Source organism: Lontra canadensis, unplaced genomic scaffold, assembly GCF_010015895.1.
Source record: "Lontra canadensis isolate GAN:19392208 unplaced genomic scaffold, GSC_riverotter_1.0 scaffold2, whole genome shotgun sequence".
Taxonomy (NCBI): Eukaryota; Metazoa; Chordata; class Mammalia; order Carnivora; family Mustelidae; genus Lontra; species Lontra canadensis.
Window position 1 is genome coordinate 48,369,691 of NW_022630996.1, and position 27,802 is coordinate 48,397,492.

At 35.7% G+C, this 27,802-nt stretch overlaps 1 protein-coding gene across 8 annotated transcripts in view; it reads right to left on the reverse strand.

Annotated features, from left to right (window-relative positions):
* The window catches only part of HDAC9 (histone deacetylase 9), an 856,076-nt gene that overhangs the window by 228,782 nt on the left and 599,492 nt on the right, over nt 1–27,802 (reverse strand). For all 8 annotated transcript variants that reach the window (XR_004384558.1, XR_004384557.1, XM_032873697.1 and 5 more), the window contains 2 exons: nt 26,738–26,787; nt 570–677 (listed from right to left, as the gene is read on the reverse strand). Coding sequence is in view for 6 of the 8 variants with exons in the window: in XM_032873697.1 (XP_032729588.1) it covers nt 570–677; nt 26,738–26,787 (158 nt within the window). In the remaining 2 variants the exon portion in view is untranslated. The remainder of the gene's footprint in view (nt 1–569; nt 678–26,737; nt 26,788–27,802) is intronic.

Below are 27,802 nucleotides of genomic sequence, written 5' to 3' on the forward strand. Positions count from 1 at the left end.
TAGAGAAGAAGAGACCATAAAAAGAAAAGAACAATAAAGCGTAGATCATTTTTGAAGTTCTTTCATGGAAAAACATACCCTGGATCATTACCCTTCTAATCAACAATTTCCTTCTTCCTCCCAATCCTTCCCGTCTGGTATTTACCTTTCTCCCCCACCCCTTCCCTCCCCTCTCTCTGGGTGGTATTCTGAGCTTATACATAGTATTCAGTAATCATATTTTTTTAAATTGCTTCAAAAGAGAATCCCAGGAGGACATGACAGACATGTATATACTGGGTATTTTTAACCTGGACCATAGTTTTACTCACCATTTCTGTACCCTTAAAAACACACCAGAGTGCCCTGACCACAGTTTCCCCACGAAGAAGAAGGCCTTGTGAGCAAAATCAGCTACTACCTACCTACAGATGAGTTATTATCACACCTTAGTGGCCATCTTCCTGCCCTCTTCCCTCCGCCCCTTTCCTTTTATTAGCACACCACACTAACCACAATTCCCAAACAACAACATCACTCTTTCAGCTTCTTCTCTGGATTTCCCACACTTAATGCAACCCAGACCTCACCTTCAGCTCTCCTGAGGCCACTTTGGAAGCCAGCTCGATGACACAGCCAACAGCCATGCGTGCAGCACCGGACGAGTGCAGCTCATTCCAAATGGTGTCACTGTCCACCTGAGCAAACAGTCAGCACAGCCCCAAGAAAGAGAGAGGGAAAACAAGAAGGAGAACGAATAGATGAAACAGGAAAGGGGTGGGGGGGAGAAGGGAAGAGAGAAAGAAAGCAAATTTGTGAGGAAGGGCTGGCAGGGTAACAGCCTAGGTACAATAACATTAGTCTTCCATCCCGGCCAGCTGAAAAGACCTTCTGGACACGGCTTTGCTTATACTTTTTCTCTATACTGACTTCTCCAATGGAAATACATTCCTGCCATGCCTCACTGCCATTCCCTGTTTAGATTTCTCATTACAAACAGCATTACATAGGCTGGATCTGGCGTAGTTACAGGCCTGCTAGAAACCAGGCCCCAGTAGTAGATAGAGCAAAAGCTAAGAGCACTTAGCTATACATAAAAATCGGATTTGCAAGTGCTAGAGGGGAAAAATTCAAATATCCTTCTGGCTGCAGGTTTACAGGGAGCCAAAGACAATTATTGGGCAAGTAGAAGTAGCAGTCAGGGAGTAGAAAGTAGCAACCACAGTTCAGGTTCTCCAACTGAATGGAAGGAGTGTGTGGTCCTCACACTTAAAACATTCACCAAATTCAGCTGCAAGGATCAATGTGATTTTCAAAGTAGAAGCTTAAAATTTCTAACATTTAGTACAGTTTAGCAGCTGGTCTTAATGTAGATTGGTATTATTAAAATTGGGTAGGCCATTAAAATACATGGTTGCTTATATAAGAGAACATTCTTACTAAAACAGAGCAGAAACCAATATTTTTGATTTACCTTTATAAAATGTTATTTACTCTTTTTCATGCATGCAGTAAGATAACATATAACAAGGACAGGAAAAGTATAATAATAGTGGTCTATGATGATCATATGTTACATATTTTTATGTATAAAATATTTCTTAATATAAAAAAACAGAATCAAATGTTTGAAGTCTCTAAACTTATGATACAAATTATATGAAGCCCTAGGAAATGTAATAAAAAATTTGTGACTATGCAAATAGCAAGACTTACTCAAATGGGTAAAAGAAGGGAAATCCCACACAAAATAAAATTTTTAAAAAAAAATAAGCTTAAGAAGCCTAATGACATGGAACAAATACAATAAATAACAATTATACATATTCACAATGCGCTAGGCAATTTCCTAAGCATTTTAACGTGACTTTTCTCATGAGATCTTACCAACTAAAATTCTGTCAAGAGCAATGAAGAAATAATAAATGAGAAAAGAAAATAAATAAATAAAAAATTAAGATCTCTTCAACAACAATAAAGTGGTGAAGAGAGAAGTTTCTGAATCAAATTGTCAGGGTGAAGTTACAGCTTCACTGCTAAAACCTGAATCATGGTGGGCAATTAATTAATGAAATGTCTCTCTGCCTTGGTTCCCTTTCTAAAGACACAGCAACTTTTTAAAGTCCCATCTGCATATGATTTTGGTGAGGATTAAATGAAAAAGTGATAAGCAAATCTTAGCTACTATGATTTAGGTTACTATTATATCCATTTTATAATGCCTTATACAAAGTAGAGGCCTTTTAAGTGTTTACTGAATGAGCACACTATGGCTTAGAGAGACTACTCAGCTGGCCTAAGGACCTTCATACAGAACCCTGACACTAACGTCACATGTCTTTCTACCACAATCCTGAAATAACCCTCAGCTTCTAAGAATATTAAGCCCCTGTCATAGTCAACATCATCAGGTCAACACTACCAGCTAAAAAATAAAGGAATCATCAAATGGAAAATGGAATCTAATCATCTGCCCTCCAAATTAAGTTTTACTTTTACTGAAGAATGTAAGCACTTATTTGAGCTTAATATAGACATATCCTTGAGGAATATGGTTGCTCAGGTTGAAAAATGAACCCCAACATTTATATTGTGTTGCAGTTTTTAGCCAATTTTCAACTATTACAGAGTTATAGGTGCCACAGAAAGTTTTCATTGATCAGATCTAAAATTATTGGGAAGGTAAGGAAACATAAATCAATAAATCCCAAAGACTTAATGGGTGAGTCAAAACCATATATAATTCCAAACCCCATTTTACTTGACTTTGGAGTACACTCAAAGTTTAAAAAAAAAAAAAAAAAAAAAAAAAAAGAAAAATTGATCAATCAATAGAAAATTTCCTTCCAAAAAGCTATAAACCTACAGTTGATTAGAAAAATATTCCAACACATAGGAACAATGTTTCTTTAATCATAATACTAAGGGGCATTAGATAGCCACAAATAACTCCAAAATTCACCTTTTTATCTATATCTTTCTATCTTCCTGGAAGTATTCTTATAGATATAATATTCTGTGTCTATGTCATCAATTTTGGTGTATAAACCTCTACTAATCAAGATACTTATTTTAATTCAGATAACATTTGTTAGGTACCTACTACGTAAGAAATGCTAAGAGTTATAGTATATGGGAGTTATTTTTATCATAAAGATATGATTATTGATAGTATATGGGGGTTATTTTTATCATAAAGATGATTATTGATACATGGTAGGCACATAGATGCTCAATGGGATGGATACTTGAGATTTTGACTATACCCAAAATTCAGGCTTATCCCTAAACAGGTGCTCCTTAGGAATCTACGAAATTTATCATCCATTTATTTACTTATACTCAAACATAAAAACATTTATTTAAATACTTCAACCCGTTTTATGTATAGTTTATAACTAAATGGTAACAATAGTCAAGATTTTGCATATAATCTATGCATAAACAGATAACTTATTTAATTCTGAATTTATTAACAGATGTTGTCTTAGCTCAGCTACCATAACAAAATACTATAGACTGAGCAGCTTAAACAAGAGGATTTTATTTCTCCCAGTTCAAGAGGCAAGAAATCCAAGAAGGTGTCAGCCAGTTTGGTTTCTGGTTGAAATTCCGGTTCAGTTCTCATTCTGGCTTGCAGGTGTCTGCCTTCTCACTATGTCCTCACATGGCCTTTCCTCAGTGAGTGCATGTGGAGAGAGATCCCTCTCTTTTCCTCTTCTTATAAGGCCACCATTCCTATTCAATTCAATTAGGATCCCACCTGTATGACCTCATTTAACCTTAATTACCTTCTAAAAGCCTTATTAAATTAAATCACATCAGAGATTAGGGCTTCAATATATGAATTTGTGGGGAAACAATTCAGTTCACAGCAAGGTTATATCCCCAAAATACGTTTATAAGTCAATTTATAAACATATTTTCCCAAGATATTATATTCAAAGTGGTGTTCCAGGGCCACTGGCTACCAAAATTAGTTACCAAAAGCTTCCCACATGTATTTACCATGTTATAGTTTAATAAGAGCTCCAAGGGTAACAAAGTATGCATGGCTCATGAACTCTCCTGACTATAATCTCTGTCACTAGAGGAGATTCCCAAATCCACTTCCTACTATTCTCAATGGCAAAAAGTATTTCTTCTCCTGTTATGTCCCTCTCATTGTTGGGTTTTTTTCTTTTTCCTGCATTAGTGATAGTGTCAAGAAGGTCACTGTCATATGAAAAGCTCTGATTTTAACAGGTGTAAGACCTTCTGACAAACTCTAGGTAAGAAAGGATGGTTGATTCCACTAATTGTTGGTGGTTCTGGCATGGAACAGGATACTGAGTGGCTGGAAAAGAAGAAAAAAGAGCAAGAAGAATTAGATTTAGGTGGGATATATGAAAACAGGATTAAGAAGCTAAGATGACAATACAATGATGGTGAAAGTAGAGACCAGAAGAACTTAGAACTGTAAAACAGGTGCTCTAGCATTTGAAAGCTGAAGGTAGAGAAATTAGGGAAGTGATGCAGAGTTGGCTCTGGATATGGCAAATAATTGTAAACAATGTAAACTGTTCTGGATAGGGGATAAGTCCTGGAAAGGGGAAAGAAATGGTAGGGGAAAGGGGAAATAAATGGTAGTGGAGCAGAAAGCAATCCTGCTAACTACACTAGCTGGTTATTAATATCTTGCTAAAGTTGTTAAGACATGCAAAGCAAATTCATAAAATCAAAACTACTATAATTTGAAAAAAAAATCAATCTGCTTGTATCTTTTTTCTTTCTATACACCATATTTACTTCCCCTTAGCCTCTCCACCAATTTATTCTTCAGCCTGATATGTGTGTGTGCACAGGCACACATGTACACATATGTTAGGAGGCAACAGTATACAAACTAGGGGAGATTAGGATTGATACAAAAGAAATGTGAAGAAACTGACATTCAAAATGGGATTTTGCATCAGTACACATAAAAATCTGGATTTTGTGGTCACAGAGGATTTTTTTCCAAATTCTTTTACATAACAAGAATTAAGCCGATGGTCTCAGGTTATAGTCTTACATTGTGACAGCATCAAGACAATCCTACCATTGCCTTTCTGATATTCAGCAAAGAGACTCTTTCTACCTATGACAACCAGGCCTAGAGTTTATTGATTTAGGCTTTAGATAGGATACAGTAAGAGGAAGAAAGAGCCAAAAGTAATCCCTTCAGGTCCAAAGAGATTGGAGAAAGGCAAATAATCCAAAGGTGCAGCAGAAGCACCCTACCAGGGAACCCCACCAGGCTTCATCTTGCAGTGAAATCAGGAGAAAATCAGCTGCTTCAAATGCTAGGCAATTAGGAACAATAAGATGGACCAGAGAAATCGCCACAGAAGCCTGAAGATTCCAGAGGACAGCATAAGCATCCAAGAACCTCATCAGGTCTCTATCACTCCCTCAGATATCCAAAAGCCATCTTGAAAGAAGAAAGCTCAGAGACTGAGCAATTACCTAAAAAAGACTGCATCCAATAATAGTAAGTTGATCTTGAAGAGATGAATGTATTAGTAATTGTGGAAAAGATCAATGTAATTAGGAAAAATAGAGCATATTTATCACACATGAGTGAGCATGACTAATTCTAATGTTGTGTTCCATTTTTAAGGTCAGGAATTTACTCTGCTAGATGACAGAGAAAATGTCTAACTAAGATGCTGCACAGAAGTCCCAAAGGATATGCTGCATAAATGGCTAGTGGTGTCTAACTATATTTTAGAATTAATGTGGCAATATTCAAATATTCAAATGTTCAAAAATTCAGATTTCATCTGGAATTTTTACCAAGCTTTTGCTTACAGAGTATTCTGAAAAACATTATGCTTTCAACTTTCAAATATTTCTGTATAAATGTACAAAACATGAAGGCAACTTTAGTAGTCTGCTGAGGAACTATCCAAAGAGGCTTTGTTTTACTGCCAGAATTAAAATCTATCAATTTGAAAATAGCCCTCCAAAAGTTCAACTCACTTATAAACATGTAGAAGGGTCTAGACCTAACATGTATCGAAAACTCTGGTTCAGAAATGTTAGGTAAGGCTGTCCCACAGTAAGTCTTTCTGTAGACGAAGCAAATGCGGTGAGAATAGGATGGAAATATACTCTAGAGCAGAAAAATGTACAAGCTTGGCTGATAAAAAAGACTAAGTCATTAGAAGAGGAAGCACAATTCTGAAAACACTACAGAACATGGAACTGAGATCCTCCTAGCCTATATTTCCAGAGCATCATGTCTATTTAGTAGGTAGCAAGGGTAAAGAGAAGAAAAAAGCTGTAACAACTGAAATAGGCAAAACATTTTATATGCTGTTAAAAAAATGAGATTAAAGCAAAATACTTTGGTATCAATTTGAAAAATTATGTTAAAAGATGGAGAATGTCACATTCTCTATTTCATTACTCAGAGAATCGAGGGAAGGAAAAAGGGAAGAAGAGGAAGGGAAGGAGGGGAAGAGAAGGAAAGGGAAGGGAAGGGAGGAAGGAGGAAAGGGGAAAAAAAGAACAAGAGACAGGAAAAAGAGTCCAGCAATTTATAAGCGCATAGTAATTATTCATATTGGTCTCCTAAAATAGTTAAGAAAATGCTGTCTCTATAGAGGAATAGAGGTAGAAGAGAGAATAAGGGCCCCAAAAGGACCAGTTACATATCTACTTATAAAAACTTAGCACTAGGTAATACTATTCACATCTGAAGGAAGAACATCATGTTGCAATCTCTGTATCTATAAAAGAAAAAAAGGAAGATTGCTGAATCAAACCTGATCTATGAAACATGAATGGTGGAAACAATTCATTCACTTGGAGTCACAGCAGAAAGCAACTCAGGAAATAGAGGAAGTGAGAGAAACCTAAGAAGGATATTTCAGCTTTTTCATTTTTATTATATATTCCCTTGTTCTATAAAGCTCTGGTCTATATTATTTATAAATAACAATGACAATAATAATAATTGTTATAATTACAGAGTACTTATTAAGATCTGGGCAGTATGCAAAGCTCACTGCCTAGATAAACTCATATAATTCTTAAAACAAGCATTGGCATAGATGCTATTATTAAGCACTTCTGTACTGAAATTCAGAGAGGTTGTTTAGCTAACAATTAGTGTAGCTGGAATGATACCTTGGAGAAGAAGGGTATAAACTCAATCCATATATCCATATATCCAAAATATTGATTTTTTATGCTAGTAAAATAAAAATCTAAACTAAATAAAAAATGAAAATATTCTAATTTTATTTATAGAATCAAAGGTCTTCCTAGTGAAATATATCAGCTAAGACCTAACATCAATATTTTATCTTTAAAGGTTTTGAAATTCTACCATATAAAATTGCTAAAATATTAAAAATAGTCAAGTACCACAAGTTGTATCTGGAGTAGTTGGGCATTTTCTAAGTTGTTTGCCATCATACTAGAGCAGTAGTTACCACCTCCCCCCACTCAGGGGCCATTTGGGAATTTCTGGAGACATTTTTGGTTGTCAAGACTGAAGGAGCAGGTAAGCTTCTAGCCTCTGTTGGGTAGAAGCTAGGAATGCTGCTAAACATCTTACAGTGCAACAGGACATTACACAAAAGAAGTATCTTGCCCAAAATGTCAAAGCCAAGATTGAGAAATCCTGCCCTAGAAACACCAAGACCCTATAAATAACAGTGCTACCTTCTTCATATTGGCTGCTAGAAATCTCAAAGTAAAATTTGTTGTCCTTATCTAGTAAAAATAGTAGCCACTAGAAAACACAGTTTAAATGCTAATCTCAGTCCCAGATCACTATATTTTCACTTTTGTATGATGACACCTACTTTGAATACACACACATACACACACACCCATTTCATATTTGTTTTGAAAGCTGCTTTAAATCCTTTATGGAATATGGCAAGAATAAAAGGAAAATATAGAGAAAGAAAGATTAAAAAGCAAAAAGAGCAGAGAGAGAGAAAGCCCAGAGAGGATGCAGAGAAGAGGAGAGAGAGGGAATAGGGAGGAAATAGCTTTATATTTTCATTGTTAACTTTTTTTAAAAGATTTTATTTATTTATTTGAGAGAGAGAGAGAGGGGGAATACAAACAGAGCAAGTGGGAAAGGGAGAAGTAGGATTCCTGCAGAGCAGGGATCCTTATGCAAGGCTCAATCAAAAACCCTGGGATCATGACCTGAGCTAAAAGCAGACGCTCAACAACTGAACCACCCAGGTACCCCTCATTGTTAACTTTTTAAAGTTGTGTTTTATTTCTTGCCGTTTTTTTGGGAATACAACCAAAACTGGTTTTTATCAATGTTGTTCTTTTTCTAAATTTATCCAAATAATTCTGTCTCCTGAACAGAACTGACACTACTGTCCTTTTCAGTTTCTTCAGTTTCACAAACGGTAGTGACAGAACCAGGAAAAACCTTTCACAGGTCCCCATTCTTTCGCTTCAATAGCAACTTATTTTTCCTCATACATCAGTGAAATTTCTTTTAATGATTTCAAAAAAGAAGTAATTATATATCAGTGATGAAATAAAAGATCAAGGACATCATAAGATTATTGGCATCTATACCAAAGAGAGAGGAAAAAAAAAAGAAACAGACAAGTTCTACCTATTAAAAATTAAGTCTTTGAGAAAATGTTTGTTGATGAGATGTTGGGTTTGTCCCCGCACATATGTAAGGACGGGAGTAAATGGATAGCCGGCTGCGTTTGAGTAGTCATGAGTCATTTTGTTTAGTGAAAATGTCTAAGTGCTATTTGTGAATATATCCACACTTCCAAATGTTCACTTCCTTTGAAAAGAGATTCTCAGTATCTGAAAGCTGGGTACAATATTTCAAAAACCACTGCTTTCATAGTTTCTTTTACTTCACTCTGAATTAAGAGCATGGATTAAAATAACCAAAATCCACGGTCAGGATTTGGCAAGAAATCAAGATGCTTCCTGAGTGCCACTCCCTCCCCTTATTCAGAAGGCTCTGTGCATGTGCATATCCCTCCGGTAACCACTTAATTACTTTCAGTTTTTTCCTTTTTTAAAAAATTGTTTACTCTGAGACTGACCACACAAAAATGGAGAGCAAAATAAAAGTGTGACACACAGTGCACAAAATAATCAGAGTTCCAAGTAAGCTAATTCTCCAAAAGCTCTGTCACTGAATAATACACAGAATTTGTGGTTTTAAATAATAACAGCAAGCTTTCCCCTAAATACTTGCTCAGATCTGCAGCAGCTATAATTTAAATATTAACTGAAGTGTGAAGAACTTCCTTGGTGTTAAGGGATATTGGTGACCCTTTATATAGACAAACAGAATCCATGAACAGGAAAAAGCACAAAAAAATAGCTTAGAGAGGCTTACATATAGAAGTGGTACAAATTTGGGCTCAAGTAGCAGTCACATGTTTAAAGGACTCCAGAGGTCAGACTGGGTAATGTAGATATAATGTAATGTAAGGCAAATGAAAAGCAGGGCCCCTGATGTAATTTTTCAATCTTAAATATTGAGAATTCCCCTCTTAAAGGCTCCCCGGCCATGCTAAAAGAAACTTATCTATGTGCTAAATATGGCTTCTGGGGTATCAGTGCATAACTTTTGCTGTCTAGAGTGATTTACTTCTACACAAAGTTTGAAAATTCTGAAGTAGGAAATGGAGAGTTTAACTACTCTAACTCCTAAGGGTGTGTGTTTATAAAGGATTCTAGCTTTGCCTGAGGATAAGACTAGAGGAATGATGCTCAGGTTAATATTTCAACTAAATGCTACAAATACAGCTCTACGCAAAGTTTCATTGCACATTAAAATTTGTTACTTGAGAAAATACACAATGGTGAAACATGCAATTCAGCAATGTTTTTAAATTACTTTGAAGCTTATTAATCACAGTAATGCCTACAGGCATTTAAAAATGTAGCCTCATATTTCTGACACATCTACCCTAGTAAAAAATGCTAAATAAATAATTAACTAGTTAACTGTGAGGGAGGGGCTTGGAGCTAAGGTCACAAGTCAGGAAAGTAACCTGAACAGACTAATACAGGGGTAAATGGATTCTTGTAAAGAGGAAAGAGAAAATAAAGCAGAAGAAATATTAAAGAGATAATGACTGAGAACTTCTAAAAAATAGTGAAATCACAAATCCAAAAGATTCAGATTATAACTAGAATAAAAATGCCATTAATTCATTTATAAAGACAAAACTATACGGAGCACATCACAAACTGCTAAATTCTTAAAAAAAAAAAAAAAATTGAAGGCAGTCAGAGGAAAAGACATATCACTTAAAATCCTGAACTAGGACAGGAATTCTGGCACATTTCTTAGCAGAAACTATTTAACCCAGAAGACAATGGAGTGACATCTTCCAAGTTTTCAAAAGAAAAACAATGTCAATCAGAATTCTATGCTAACAAAAATATCTCAAAAAAAAAAATCTTTAAAACGTGAAATAAAGATTTTTCAGAAAAGTAACTGCTTAAGTATTATACTTCTATCAGACTTGACTTACAAAAAATGGTAAAGAAAATCACTGAGGAAATGAAGAGTGCTAAAAATGATAATAATGAAGGCATTCATGTAAAAGAGACATTTTTCCTTATTTTTATTCTTTAAAACATTGACTATCTAAAGCAAAAATAATAAAACTTTTGTTAAGTGGTTTATGGCATATGTAAAAATCAGATGTATCACAACAAACTATGTAGAATGGAAGGAGAGGACACAAACTGCTATAGGATTTTAATATATGAAGTAGAGTAATATTATCTGAAGGCTAACTTTGATATGTATTAATAGGTATAATGCTAGAGAAACTACTAAAAATATAGACTAAAAAAACTAACAAGCCAGTAGTGGATATAAAAGATTTTTTTTTTTAATATTCAATCCAAAGAGAAGCAGAAAAAGAAAAGCGAAAATATATGTAACAAAAATAAAACAAAGAACAAGATGATCGATTTAAATTCAACCATAGCAAAAACTACTGGTCTAGAATACGCTACTCAAAGTTTTGCCCATGGAACCATGGTGGCCCCATTCTACAAGATAAACAAAAGCAAGCATTTAGCAACTTCTACAGCAATTGTTTAGAATTTTATACCTGTTCAATCCAAGAAGAATGAGTTTTTATTCTGTATTTTTTTATATCTCATTTTTAGTAATTCTTTTTTATTGCATTTTATAAAAGCATTTTTTAATGACGGGAAATAAGTAAACAAAATCTTGTTCTTTGCCACTGAATAATTTGAGGAGCACTGATTTCATAGAGAAAGGACTCTCCCTCCAAACTGTACACAGACAGAACTCTATTTGAGTAAGAGAGTTAGAAAAGGTTAAGCCAGAGGTAAAATTAGAGATGTGTGTTAGGGAGGGTGTCTGGGTGGCTCACTTGGTTGAGCAACTAACACTTGCTATCAGCTCAGGTCATGATCTCATGGTCATAGAATCCAGTCCCACATCCCGCTTGGTCGGCGGGGAATCTACCGGAGAAAATTTTCTTTCTCCCTCTCCCTTTGCCCCTCCCACAACTTGTAAATGTGCGCATGCACACACGCTCTCTAAAATAAATAAATAAATAAATACATCTTTTAAAAAAAAAAAATGTGTTAGTTTTTAAATTACTGCCCCTACCCTTTTTAAAAGATTTTAGTTATTTATTTGAGAGAGAGCGAGAGAGACTGTGTGTGCACAGGAGGTGGGAGAGAGACAGAGGTGGAGGTAGCCGGAAAGACTCTCAAGAGGATTTCCCACTAAGTGCAAACTTGACAAAGAACTCAATCTCTCCACCCTGAGATCACGACCTGAGCCAAAACCAAGAGTCAGATGCTTAACCAACTAAGTTACCCAGGCACCCATGTTAGGAGTTTTATTAATAAATCATACTGCACAAGATAAGTCATACACTAAGAGAGAATGACTACCAATAATCTGTCTACTAATTCCACCAATAGCTTGTACCTAAAGGCCTTTGTAACCCCAGATTTCGGAGAAATTGTCAGGTTTTCTGATAAGCTTCTTTACAGATATTCCACGAAGCCAGGTTTTGGACTATTCTACCTTTTTCCATTCTTTTGGGTGCTAGCTTTAGCAATGGTTTCATCAATGTTTAGTGCAATATCACTTTATCTATTTGGCTGACTTTAGAGTTAGACCTTAAAATTACCACTTAACAAATTGTTCAAACTTGAACAAGTTTATTAACCATGCTCTAAATAAAAATGGAGATGAGCTCTAGGTTAAAAACGGAGATGATATCACCCTTTTCATAGGATTATACTACCTTCGTCATAGGATTATTATTAGCATTAAATTAGTCAGTGTATTCAAAGGGCTTAATATAGTCCAATACAATAGTGAAAGCAGTAAGCTCTCAGTAAATGTTCACTAAGAAAAAAAAATTCCAGGGTTTTGGTTCCAACATTACTTTCTATTTCCGCCACACATCAAAAACAAAAATCATCTGTGATAATGCTGCAAGCCAGAAACTACTTCTAATCAGAAAGCTACTTTTTTTTTTTTTTTTTTTTTTTTTAGCTGCATATGGATCTAGTTCAACTGGAGTTTCCTGAATGAATGCTGGCCTTTTCCAAGCACATCCAGCATAGCTCAATCATTGGCACCCGAAACAAAACTATTGCTCTGAAATGCCGCACATGATAGAAATTAAGCTACCTGTACTGAAAGTGGATGTGAAAGTATTTAAAAGGAAAAGAGAATGACTTAGAAGAAAAGGAATTTAGGCACAGTCTCCTTTGTATAATCTAAATGCAGCTTGTTGATTCTTTTCGGAAATATTCCCAGAGTTAAATACAATACTAGTTTGCCCATTAACAGAACAGGTTTCATATGCACCGTGCATGGTTAATGTGGTACAATGATTCTTCCCTGGATGCCTTGAATATTTCACCCTGAAAGCTGGGAACTAAAACTCCTCAGCCAATACTAAGCAGTTGAGTAAACAGCTGCTGCTATGCTATGCTGCTGCTTGGGCCATGGGGCATTTCTGAATAATTGAGTTTAAGATTAAATAATGATCAAATGCCCATAGGAACCTCATGAGAGACACCAGACTCAACAAAGAAACAGGTTTTCATCACAGTACTAATTCTGTGCCATTTTAGGCACACTATATAAAAGTTTAAACTATGAAAGAAATTAAGCATTTTTTTAACTTTTGCATTACAACAGGTAAAGTATATCATTTAAATTAATCATCCATTGTGGATCAGCTATTTCTGCAGACAGTATCCTGATTTGGTAACTTAGAAATTATCTAATATTTTTAAATCACTGAAATCATTTCAGCTTGATTTAATTTCTGAGAAACTTCAGTTTTAATTTTTCTACACAGCTTATTCTGTTTTAAGCTCTATACAGTATGTATAATGGCATCTGCAAGTCAAATTTCTTATTTGTTTATTTTAGGAAATAGAATAATTACCTTTCTTTACTTAAGAGGTATTTAAGAAGTTCAATATTTTTCTATCCTCAAACCTCTACTCTTAGGGTCTTAGAGCTGGAGATTCCAGTATATATTTTCTTTCCAGGAAGAGTAAAAGTGGAGGTGGGAGTAGGAAAGATTCAGAGAGAGAAAAGCCTAGTTTGTTAGTAGATTCAGTGGAAGAGACAATAAAATCAAATTAATTACCCAAAAAAGCATAAAGTAAACATCTCCGGTCAGTATCTAAAGAAAGATGTAGGAGACAGACTGGAGCACCAAGTTAAGTGCTGGACACCGTCTTAAACATTTTAGAAACATTACCTAATTTATTCCCCATGATAGCCTAATAAAGATATTTTTAGTCTCTTTTACAAAAGAGAGCTTAGGTAACTGGAACAGTTACAGGGTTAATAAAGTACAAACTGGGATTTCAATCAAAGTCAATCATAGATATGGATATTGTTATGGATGGCATTGTGCTCCCCCAAAATTCAAATGATAAAGACCTAACCCCAAAGTGACCATATTTATACACAGGGCCTTTAAAAGAGGTAGTGTGATTGGTATCCTTAGATAGAAGAGGAAGTAGAGGAAGAGACACCAGTGATGCGCACATACACAGAAAAAGTCATGTGAGGACACTGAAAAACTGGCCATCTGCAAACCAAGGAGAGAGGCCTAAGGAGAAACCAATCCTGCCTACAGCTTAATCTTGAACTTCTAATTTCTAGAACTATAAAAATACACATATTTTTAAAACAACGTAGAGTTGACCAGATCTTCATTGCTGTCAGGGATAGGATAAAGGCACATATTTTTCTACCCTGGGCATTAGCATCTCAAGAAAAAAGGGGGAATGATTATTTAAAAAGTTAATCAGGTTCTTTTAAATACCTGTTTTTGTTTTGTTTGTTTTGTGTGTATTTATTTCTTTTCTGTTCTCTCTGGATTTCTTTGCAGTACAGGCTAGTTATATGATGCTCCAAACGCAGGATGACTGTGAAGCCTGGAAAGCCATCAATTTTGACTTCATCGGGGTATTTGAGCTATTGTTTAGGAACACCTTGTATTTATATAGCTGTTAGTAAACAACAATTTGTTGTTTAAGCTACCCAGTTAGTAGTATCCTTTTACGGCAGGCTGAGCAGACAAATACAGATATGAACTTAAAAAAAAGATTTTCTAGAGTGTTATATAGATCTTTTCCTAATGATAATGTTAAGTGCCATTAGTGCAGGGCTATGGGTGTCTTCAGGGTCTGACACATAATAGATCCTTAACAAATGTCAAGCGAATTAATGAATGAATAAGAAAATGTTAATTCTGTGTAATATATTTGACAGGGTTTGACTATGGCTAAAAATTCTGAAATGTGAAAATCCCCTCCGTACTGAAGTCCTGCATTACATCACTAATTTAATGAAGAACACTTCTCTCTTCGTCAGTTAGCACCACACCTAGATTTATAGCTTTCATTTGCTAGCAATAAGTGCCTCCTTCCTCTGGCTTGACAAATAGCAACATCTGGGGTGCCCCTAGTGCCCCAGACCTCTGTTGTCATGGTTCACCCCTGCTTCTCATAGAAACTTCCATGTCTTATAACCATTTGCCCAAAGGAGACAAGCTACCCATGCAAATCTTTTTTTTTTTTTTTTTTAAGATTTATTTATTTGAGAAGGAAACAGAGAAATAGAGAGCGAGCAAGTGTAAGTGGGGACGAGGGGGCAGAGGGAGAGGATCTCAAGCAGACTCCCTGCTGAATGCAGAGCCCGTTTCAGGGCTCAATCCAACAGCCCTGAGATCATGACCTGAGCCAAAATCAAGAGTCGAATACTCAACCAACTGAGCCACCCAGGCGTCCCATCCCTGTAAGTCTTAATCAACCAGATGTTCAGTGTCAAACTAACTGGAGGCTACTATCTGATATTTCCAGAAAAATTGATATCTTTTAAAAAGTTGATTTAAATTTGGATAAAGTATTACCACACAGTAATGCTATATTTGATCCCCAAAAGTGATGATAAACCATGTTTCATTAATCACCTCTACTTCAGAGGTAAATAAATGGAGGCCCAGAAAAATTAAATGATTTGCCCATTCACAGTCACACAGGATCTTGTCACTCAAAGTGTGGTCCATGGATCATCAACACTGACATCCTACATATGGGGTGTTTGTAAGAGAGCCGAATCTTAGGTCCCATCCAGTTCTACTGAATTAGAATTCATATTTTAGAGTTAGAGAACATTTTTTTTAAAGATTTTATTTATTTATTTGACAGAGAGAGAGAGTGAGAGAGAGAGGGAACATAAGCAGGGGGAGTGTGAGAGGGAGAAGCAGGCTTCCCGCTGAGCAGGGAGCCCAATTCGGGGCTTGATCCCAGGACCCTGGGTAAGGTAATGGTTCAAGTAATGATCTCAGGGTCATGAAATCAAGCCCCGTGTCAGGCTTTGCACTCAAAAGTGGACCGTGCTTAAGATTCTCTCTCTCCCTCTCCTTCTGCCCTCCCCCTCCACTCATGTGAGCTCTCAAACCTCCGCAAAAAAAAAAAAAAAAAAAAGAAAGAAAAAGAAAAAACTGAGAGGCTTAGATAAGTCAAATCATTACTAAAAGGGAGATTGCAATGCTGATTTCTCTGACTCCAGGTCTGGACAGAAGAACATATCCCTTAAAATCATAAAACCACTCAGGGTGAGTTCTGCCATTATTTAGGTAGCAATACTTCAAAAACTCTCAAGAGCCCTCTATAACTCTATGTGATTTTTACTTTTTCCTCCCATAAGGTAATGCTGAGAGTCATATTTTTGGGCTAAGAACCTATGGTATTCTTCATTGTATTTTTTGGTTGGCTCTGCAGCCTTTAACTATGTGCATTATCCCTTCTCCCATGTGATACAACATGCCAGTTGTTTGAATATATATATTCATAGGATGTTAGATGTTCTGCTGAAATCCTAAGACTTTTGAAATGGAGCTGGGATCGATTTATGATGACAATGGGTGGGTAAACCCACATGCTTTCTCTCTTTTGTTCAGCACTGGGAGGAACACATGAATGACAGCCATTCCCTTGGGATCACTTGTAGGTTATAATACCCACACCTTAGCTTCTTTAGTCATGGTGAGATGAAAAAGAAATAGTGTGGCTATAGGAAGGACCTTCAGATTCCAAGTAAAACCATGGATATGATGAATGTATACTGTGACCAATATTCCATATGGAAAGAAGGCGTGAACTATTAATGCAGCAGCTGGAAGAGACAGGGGGCATGCCATGTACATTAATGCTGTACCACAAACCCCCTTCCAGTATGATCAAATGCTTTCTGGCAGCCCTACTGACCTTGCATGTACAATTGCTAAGTCACTCTTCATCTTCAGAAAAGTATCCCTTTGCTGTTTATGTGCCAGTGATAAGAATAAGAACATATTTTTAGTGACAACATGCTACATCTTGAGACTCTAAGGATTCTTAAGGTACTAGTGGACTCAAGGATTTGCCAATAATGTATCAATTTTTGTGCATTATGTGGAATCAAGGAATCAAGAGTCCTTATTATTGTCAATCACAGTAATCCACTGGTCAGTCCTACTAAGACTACATTAGAGATACAGCCAAGCAATATCACCTCAGTATTTTTTTTAATCTGACGAACATACTGTGGAAAGGATATTTCATAATATGCTAATCCTTGTAATCACTAGACAGTACAAGTTAGAGCCCTGTTCCTACCACAACAGCTTAAAAAATTACTCTGACCCAGTAGATGTGTGAAATAAGATTCTCTTTAACTCTTCCCACAGTAGTTTGGTTCAAGGGCAGAGGTTTTTCACTGTTCTAGTTTGAATTAAAATGCTGTATAGAGGTTCATAATTTTTACCCCGAATTAATGATGTCTGAGTGCGTGGATTTAATATTTCATGGGAATTAAAGTAAAGAGAATGCTCTTGGTAAAAGAAATAATTGTGTTTTCTTATGGCTAGGATTATTCTCATTTGGGAAATGAGTGTTGATAATCATATGAGATTGACATTATGGTGAGTTGTGAGTGCACCATACTGGGGTTAAGAGCTTGAGAATGGGGAAAATTCTACTTCACCACCTAATTGTGTGACTTGAACAAGTTACTCCCCTCTCCGAGCCTCAGTTTCCTTTTCTGCAGAATAGGAAGCCTCAGTTACACCTTTAGTAATAAGACTTTTGGGAATGCTGTAAGGATTAAAAGATGTGAGGTAGGTTATCATGGGAAGCTGCATGTAAAGAATGGCTACTCTCTGATGTGAGACTGAATTAGTCCAGTTCTATGAAAACCAGTAGGTATGCTTTAAAGTGTTCTCTGGCCCTGATGAGGCCAGAACATCTCACCTAATAGATCATCCCCTCATTAAGTAAACCTCCTGGATCAAAGTTAAGCATTATAATTTTACTTAGATGTTTAGAGTATAGCCCTGTATAGCTTAGCTATAACTTTTTATTGATTCACTCCATTTAATACTGAAGATACTGAGTATCACAAAGAGAAAGTTAATAGAAAAATATAGGCCTGGACTTCAGACTCCAAAGTTTGTATTCCTTGTGCTATATAGCACAACACACAATTGGTCATGAACAAAAGAGAAGTCATCATATCTGCTTCATGCATCGAATGGGGTAAATAAATCAGTTACCTTGAATCTAGCAGCTCAGATATAAATCAGCAAGGACCAGCTAGAGATAACTGAGGACACAATATAATAGTGTCTACTAAAGAAGCAGCTAAAATGTACACGAAGAATTCCTGGGAAATGTAACACAAATGTCACTGCATTTGCAATATACTTGAAAATGGGCAGGTGTTAGAGTATTGTATCTAATTTTCAGCTTCACAATTTATATAGGAAACAATGTCCAAATAATGTTCCTAGGGACTGGGAACCCCCAAAATGCTGCTAAGATCCGGACCTACCCAGATATCTCACAGCCACAGCTTGGATAATTGCGCCCTCACTTTCAAGCTCCTCCACACCTCCAAGATCAGATCTTAAAAGAGATTTCAGGATCTCAAGGTGTGACTGTAAATCTACCACACCTCAATCCAGGAGTCAAAAAGGAGGCCAGAAATTCTATGTGTTCTGGATAGAGCAACCCTACTGCACAAGATGGTCACATCCTCACAGGCAGGAGTGAAGATGGGGACCCAGAACTCTGAGCAGTCTTGACAAACCTACTCTGGTGCCCTTATTATTCCTCCTTAAGTTAGTCACCACAAGAAACCAGGACTCCCAGGTCATCCCTCACTCATCAGTGCTAAGCTCCAAAAGGTAACATTTCCCATTAACTACCATTTCTATCCCCACATTCCATACCATCTTCCTTCCTTGCTTTCTTTTCTGCATAACATTCATCATTTCACACATTTATTTGAACTAATTCATATTTATCTGTCTTCCCTACAAGAATATAAGTTCCACCAGGATAGAATTTTTCTTCTACTTTACTCATTACTATACTTACAGTTCCTAGCTTATAATAATCAATCAATATTTATTATGTAAACAAGTGAATAAATGAGTGAGGTAGCTTCCAGTTGAAGTTGAGGTAGCTTCCAGAAGCTGTAAGTATATTAAGTCTAAAGCCAATTAGTATTGGGTATTTGACTTCTTTCATACTTGCTTTTAATAGAATAGTTAGCTGACCCTGAATAGTACACTCACTAGCTCTCGAAATGAAGAAATGATGCCTCTGTCAAAGAAAGCTGAGAAAGGAAGACTGTCTTGTACAAATATTCTATTAGAAAAATGACTTTGGATCTTGTTCAATGAAAACACCAGATATTTTGCCTTCAGTCCATATCACCATGGATTCCCAGGTCTCTCTCACTAAAGGTCATGAATATAAAAGAAGGAAGATTAACACAAAGTGGTAAGTATAATAAGGGATATGACTGAGAACTGAAAAGAAAATAAGAAATTTAAAAGAAGAATATGCAGCTAGAGTTGCTCTACACTTAGCACATAGGAGTCTTTGAATACCTATTTATTTAATAATTGAATGTATAATGTTGAAATGTCAAAAGGAGAGGCAATAGGTTAAAGGGAAAAAAGAGTAATCTCTTTAGCAGCGAAGACTTTCACTAAGTTCAGGCCTTGTTTTTTATTTCTTTGAATGGAAACACTTCAAAATGGTACAGGATCATTTTAAAGGATATCTACATGTGTCCACAGTAAATGCTAATTAGAGACCATATGCACCATATTATTTAGAATATGGTAACAAAATAAATTAACCAAATGATTTTGGACACATGTCATTCTCAAAGACAACAGTCTTTTAATAGTCTTCATTAAAAAATTTAAAAATATGATTAATGTATGCTTTGTTGCTAAGATAAGTCATTGTTTAATCTTTCAAGTCCTCAATTTTACTTGTTATTTTAGATCTTAAAATAAGACCTTGTATAGTAATAATGATGCTGCTAGCCTAGGAGTCAGGAACTATAGGTTCTACCCAGGAGTTCTGAATGATTAAGTCTGAGGAAATCTGCCATGAACTGCTTGTTATGGCTCAACCATTCAGTAAATAAGATAAACTATATAAAATACAAACTATATTTTAGTTTATTTCAGTTTTGGATTTTGAAAGAAAATTATATAATATGAAAATTTAGAAGTTACACTTTACTAAACTTTCTCTGTCAAAATATTTAAGACAAATCCAATAATGTACCAATATTCTGTATTAGAAATTAGCTCATTATAGGGATGAATATCTGCATCAGGAAGTATCCAGGGTAGATATATGACAAATGAAAATATTAATGCAGTTTTTTCACATCAAAGTGAAAAGGTGAGATGGGATAGGATTTAGCTGCATTCCAAGCTGCACAACTTAGAAGATGACCAAAGATTCCTTTTTTCTAAGTAATTTCATTTCCTTTCTTAACTCTAAATGTTCATCTAAACTCAGGCCTTATGTTTTCTTGATGGCTGGAAGTGGGAACCAGTAGATGATTGTATATTCAAATTCATTCAGGTACTTTTTAATTTCTTGGTACTTTTTAATTTTTTTGTTTCATTGAACTATAAATTTCTGGAATTCAAAGCTTCATGTTCATCAAATCCATTTACCTTTAGCAACAGGAGAGCTTAAGTTTCAATTTCTTTAGAGAAATCGAATTATAGACCAGAGAAAAATTACAGAACAAGAAATTCCAGAAATGGATATATTTTCTTCTTCTATGCAACTGAAAGACTTGCCATTAGTTTTTTGAGTTTTGTTTGTTTGTTTGTTTGTTTTGTTTTGTTTTTTTAATGTTATTGGGGAAGACCCAATGTAGTGTAATGGGTAAAATAATACAATGATAAAAATGTAGTAGAAAATAGCAGGCAACTTTCTTTTGGTTGACAGTGTTGCTCATATAGTTTTTATAGGTGTTGTGGTCCTGAGAATGTAAAAAACACATGTGTAAAGCTTTGATGATGGCATTTTTAAGATATCTCATGTTGACAACAGAAGAATTTTAATAGCTGTCTTATATTCATGTGTACTTGAAATAAGAACATGAAAATGGAATTTCAAAATGTATCCTTTTCATAAAATCAAAGAAACAAATTTAATCACAAATGAGATACTACAGGTAAGTGATTTAAGAAGGAAGATAAGGTTTTCATTTCTAATTGTCCTCTTCCCTGCAATGAACATTAGACATTTAAAGATTATATACAATTTTACATTTTGTAGTAAACACAGAGTTATGTATATATGTTTATATCTGTGGGGCATGTCATCTATTTCCTTACAATTATTATTGAGTATATACCATTAGCATAATCTACGCAATATTGGAAAATTCCTTTGTTATTTAGAAGGAATTTCCTAGCTTGCATAATATTTTGTACTGTATTTTCCTTAGCTGGGGCAACATTATCTTTTTGTGGAATCAACAATATGAAACAAAATTCTGAAACAATTCCATTAGGGCAGCTTCTTATGAGTTTTACTTTTTCCAGGTGCTATGCGGTGTTCCTGCTAGTATCATTTGCATCCAGTTTAAAACTAATGAAAATCCACATAGGAGAAGGGGAGATGGGGAAAAGACAGATCCTGAATCTTAGTCGATCCTCACAATTTTGGAGGGAAGAGGGCTGCGATGCATCTCTGATAGCAGGAGTGGAGGAAATGAAGCACTGATTGGCAAACCAGGTTTGAGCTGAGCATTAATACAAAGAAAATCAACATTATCCTGATTAGTACATGTAAGAAACACATGCCACCCCCACCTCCTTCTGCAGATGTAACAACAGGCATTGCGTCTGCTTAGGATAACTGGGTGGGAATAGCACAGAATGCATTTATACTTATGATAAAAGGAAGGGGTTCCTGACTCAATACTGAAACTTCGGAACGTACATATTTTGGCATAAAGAGTAGGTTTTGTTGTTGCTGTTGCTTTAGGGGAAAAAGATTCCTTACTAATCAGCAATACCTTAGTGTGATTATTAAAAATATGGTGTGTTATTATGGCCTAAACAATTAATGCCTGGATATACACCCCCCTACCCTGTACATATCCCTTCCCACAAACTCATACAAATATGTTCATCTTGAAAATCATCTTGAAAATTTATTTAGCTTATGACTACTTAAATAGTCCCCACAATGCCCTTCTTTCTTTCTGTTCTGGAAGCCCCCTCCTCTGTGTTCCCATAGCACATGTGTCCAAATCAGCACAATGAATACGCTATAAGCAACTGAGAAAAGTGGTCTCATTAGTCTTTGCATTCCCACACCTTATCTCGACTGGCAAAAAGTCAACTTTTTCCAGCTCTTCACTCTTCATATGATGGCATATGTTATGCCTTCTAAATACTGATTATGCTTCAGAGAAGACCACTCTGAATAGCAGGAGAAGAATGTATTAATCAAGTATTTCTGTTACCCTGAAGTTAACTGTATGTCTATAGATTTGGTCATAAAATTAATCATTTCCTGATATTATAATACAAAAGAGAAAGTCAGAGAGGTCCTTTAAAAGACTTGCCATTAGAACTTTTTTTTTTACTGTTATTGGGGAAGACCCAATATAGTGCAATGGGTAAAATAATACAAAGATACAAATGTAGTAGAAAATAGCAGGCGGCTCTCTTTTGAGTGTATGCATATAAAATATTTATATATAAGTAAATTTTATATATTAGAGGACAGAGCTTACATTTTTAATCTGACAGAATGAAAGAAAGCTTGAGACATTTCATCCAAACCTGCCTCCTGTACAGTAAGTATAGTTAATACATAACTGAAATGTCTGCTGAAAACCTCAGGGCAACTGAAATGAGCCTTAAATTACCTCCCTATAACCACCTAGTCCTTCTCCCCATCTCCCCCTTTCCAAATCACAAAAATGACATCTCTAACCTCCACAATGTGTCAGATATAGCAATAATCAAATAGAATATAGGCAGAATAAAAGTTTGTAATAAAAAGCCAGTTTCGTGTTCACAGATTGACTGAGCTGCTGCTGGAGAAGGTGCCTTGACTAAACCTCATAGAGCCTCATTTTTTGGCACATCTTTGACCAGTTAGGCGGTCCCAGATTCTGCCCATACTCGGCAATTCCTCATTCCTCCTAGGGAATTGTTCTGCCTCTTCTACAGCTCCTCCTCCACCAATTAAGGGGTCTGACACTGCCCATTGACCACGTTTATTTTTCTGCCTTTTGGCACCAGGAGCTTGTCTTTTGTAGGATATAAGTGGAATTCTCTGCTGTCTGCAGGGCTTTCCCCAGGGAACAGAGCATGAAACCCAAACTTATATATAAAATCATATCCTGTTTGCAAACATCATATTCCCTTTGCTTCTCACTAATCTGGTCCTGTAAACCCCAGCACAGCTGGAGAGCCCATTCCTCATCTAAACAAATGCCATAAGCTCCTTTATACTTTTACAACCATGTCAAAAAATAATATTGCCTGCCAATAGTGATGTGATTGGAGTTGCCTCCTCCGAGCCATAAAAGAAGTGCAGAGTCTGTTATCAATTTCTCTAAGTGTATCAAGGGAATTATGGGTCGATTCAGTTCCAAGTTATAAATGACAACTCAAAAGCCGCAGAAGCGTTTGAAGCTGGGAGCTGATGACGACATTATCATAAAAGCCTGCTCGTCCTTGCTTTTGTGGGGGTTTTTTTGTGGCCTATCAAGTGAAGAGGGAAAAGTAAAGCTGAGAAATGATTTCAAGATTTCTTCACACAGCAGCAGGTCAGATGGCCAGAAAAATGATCACTATTTTTAGTGATAGACCCTTAGGAATGAGTACTAAAGTGGTCCTGCACAGGCTTTAATGTCCAGAGTCCCTTAATTATCTATTTCATTAGATGATGACTAAGTCCTGGGATTTGGTAAAATGCTCTCTGCAACTGATGCATTTTCTTGTACTGCAATCACACACTAATGAGAAGTGAGTCATACCATAGTAACTAACAAAATGAGAACCAAACACAAAGGAATTAGAAACGCTTGCAAATGTTGCTCAAAATGCAATTCTGGAAAACGTACTTTAAAGCACCTTAAATACCATTTGCCCATTGAGCAACTTAACCAACTAACTGGCAAATTATCACAGGCAAAGAGTACACTTATCATGATGAGCACTGGATAATGTTTAGAATTGCTGAATTACTGTATTTTACACCAAAAACTAATATAATATTATATGTTAACTATTATATGTTAAAAATTTTTTAAATCATCACATGGAATTTTAGGAGAAAATTTAGTAAGTAGGGATTTTCTGATTTCACAATGTCCCCGGTAGTCTTCCCAAAAGCCAGTGAATCCATCAGCTTTCAGTATGTATATAATTAAGCCATCCAGTAGCATGGTATAAATTCTAGGGACTAGAGTTTACTTATTGGGGAGCACTAAGTATTTTGGAATTTAAGCCAATCATGTGAACTGGAAGAGTGCCTTAGCACAAGAGCAATTTTAGTGTTTTCCAAGTTCTCTGAAGTACCCCATGTTGTGAAGCTGGACCACTCTCACTTCATACGGGCTCTCTTTGTATACTTAATACATCTAGGACTGTCCCCAAAGTAAAAATTTAGATGGTACAAATCTAGAGGATGTAGAGTTTCTCTGAGGACTTATATTAAACCCAAGATCTGAGGGGCTAAAAGGTTTCTGAATACCTAAGAACACAATTTGGTTTCTGGAAAGAAAAAAAAAAAAAAAGGTCAAATCAAACTCGTTCTCTAGGGTACCAACATGGACAACCTTGTGCATGCACATGCACGCATCACACATGTTCACACTCACTTGGACCTACATAAAACCACCAGAAGACCTTCAGAAGACTAAAAGATCAATCTGATAAACAGAAGTGCCTCTCTCCAGCACTCTCCAGAATTGAAGTCCAACCAATCCAGTCTTCCACCTTCTGCCTCTGCTTGCTGTAGCTAGATTTATATACTACCATTGCTGCCACCAAGGTTAAAGTCAGTGTTTGGGGACATTAGCAAGGACTTAATTTATGATACTGACTATGCTTTGTGTTGGACATACAGGGACAAAAGCAGTACTCACTCTTCATTCCTTGGGCACTTCAAAGAGTTCACTAGAGCAGTTCCAGCTGAAGAATAAGAAGTTACCTTGGTACAGGTTTAGAGCAGTTGAGTAACAGTACTTTGTGTTCAAAGACAATGTAGTACACGTACAATCCAAGTCAGACTTGGGAGATGGATCCTAAGGAGTTGTCCTCATTTCAGCTCTGGGTCATGAATTAAGTGTAAAGGAGTGGGAGTTTGATGACCATCACTCGTTTAAGAGCCATATCATGTCACCATCATGTATCCTCTAATTAGTTATTAGCTTTGTTTCATTCACAGGTAATCAGCCACTCTCTTAAAATGAGCACTTGGGATTTTAGAAAATAAGCACAAAAACCAGTGAAACTTATTTTAAAAGTCAGTTTATCCTCTGCTTTCACAAATGATTTTTCAAGTTCCTGGCTTCACAGTGGGTTTGCTAAAAATAAGGAAGGGTTTATGTAGGATGATGACTGTCTTGTGCTCAGGGTCAAAAAGTGAAGCTCACTGTTGAGCTGCCACAAAACGGACCATGCTATACCAGCCACATTGTTGCACTGCTAGGCTCTAGGGACTGTGGCCAGCCTGTTGAATATGAAAACCATGGAAGGACCTAAAGAACTCTTTTAGAACACCTACACATGGACATGCACATCAACTTCACACTTTTTAGCATTTTATCCTTTCCTGTGACTTCAGGAAAATGACATTAGTTCTCTGAGCCTTTAGTTTCTCATCTGCAAATTAGTATTAATAGTAAGAACTATTTTACAAAGCTCTTATGAACCTCAGTTGTATGTTAGCGAACTGTAAAATCCAAGCAGATATTGGTTGTTGTAGTTGCCATTCTTATTTCTAGAAAGGGCAGAATCATAGGTGAAGGATTAGAAAGATAATCCTTGTGAAGTCTAGAATCACTAAAATGATAGAATTAACTTAAAATATGTGGGATTTCCCTGTATAAAATTTAGTTATAGCAAAATATTGCCTAAAATATGATATACACAGTTCTTTCCCTTCAATGTCCAAGAAGCCTAATTGATTTAAGTTCCTCAGTGCTTGAAACCTGATCTAGAATTATGCGGTCCTAACATGACTTAACACTTAGTTCTACAGGATGACTTTGTTACTGCTAAGGGTTAACTTTAAACAGATTGCAGGTTAAAGGATGTGTTCTAATTATCCACAAAAATGTAGACATTTTTCTTCACATGTCATTGGATTCAAACAAATTTGTCTTTGAAATGTGGTATAAATATCCTGGGTCCAAAAAGGCTTTGTTAATTACTCAAGACAAAAATGGCCCTAGGGGTTCACAAACAAAATGTGCTACAATGCAAAGCACTTTGTGAAGGTAATGCTATTTTCATCAGGAATATAATGTACTTGCATATTCAGTGTGACTCTATTGAGAACAGAATTCTACTGCAAAACTGCTAAACCTTCTTGTGTTTCCCCAGCTACATAAGTCTAGCAAAGCTAGCTTTATGGCATGTGACCAGTGCAGTCACACAGAACCCTAGAATTAGAAGGGCCTAACAGTTGGACTAATTCACTGTGTCACCATCTTGGAATTCTTAATAAATTTTGAGCATGGGGATCGCATTTTTACTGGGAATTGAGCCCTACAAATTACTTAGCCAATCCTGAAGTCTAGGATAACTTTTATTGACACACAGCCTGAATAGATAAATCAAAAGAGATATTTTTGGCCATTTAAAACAGTAAACAAACTCACACTTACCCCAAGTCCACCACAAGGTAATGAGGAAAAAAACTTTTGAGAGGCATCACCTATACATTAAGAAGACATGTAAAAAATAAATCAATAGGGAATATAATTGTAATTTAAAAATTTTTAGTTTATTAACACATAATATCATGTCACATAATATTTATCACTTGATTTAGAAGAAAATTAATCAAATTTTATATAGGTACAAACTTAAAGCAAATGAATTATTACTATACATACAGTCTATTGCCCCACATGAACAAACATATACCTATGAAATTTGAGTCTCAAAAAAATTTTAGCTGCCCTACACATCACTTAATATATCACAACATCTTTTATATATATATATTTTACTTAAAATAACTCAGCCGGTCTCTCAGGATATCCCTCTAAAGTGATGTTTTGAGCTATAAGTTTTTGAAAAACACTGTCATTTTAAAAATGTTTTAAATATTAAAACATCTACTCAAATACACAGATTCTCAATTTCTACTTCAGATATAATTAAGACAAAGTATACTATAAGCCTCTTCAAAGTCCACATTTTTTAAACAAGTCAGGAAACACTATAATAAGGATAGCCATTTTGGGAAATCTATATAATGTAAATAGAAATACATCTTCTTTAAAATGTATACCAAGGTCTTGCTTGTGACTTTCTCTTAGAATTGGCATTTCATGGAATTTTTAATCATTTTGTTTACCTACATTTTCATTTTCTACGTATCTACATTTAATAGAGTAAACAAGAATATTCACTCCTAAACTTCCCTGCAAAGTAATTAAAGGAATAGGCAATGATAATTTCTACCTCAAATCATTTGTTGTACTGATGATCAACAAAATGAGAAATAATGAAAATTGAAAATAGGCTTGTGGCAGACTTCACATGACATGTCAGCAAAAGTCTAACTAGATTTTGTTTGTTGTCAAAGAAGAACATTTTTTTAAACATTTTTTTGTAAACAATAAATTGTTTGTGTTGATTTTTCAAATGTAATTGCTAATGGATGGGAAATGATAAAGAAAAATTAAAGTGCAAATGAAAAAATAAGACATCTCATTACATAT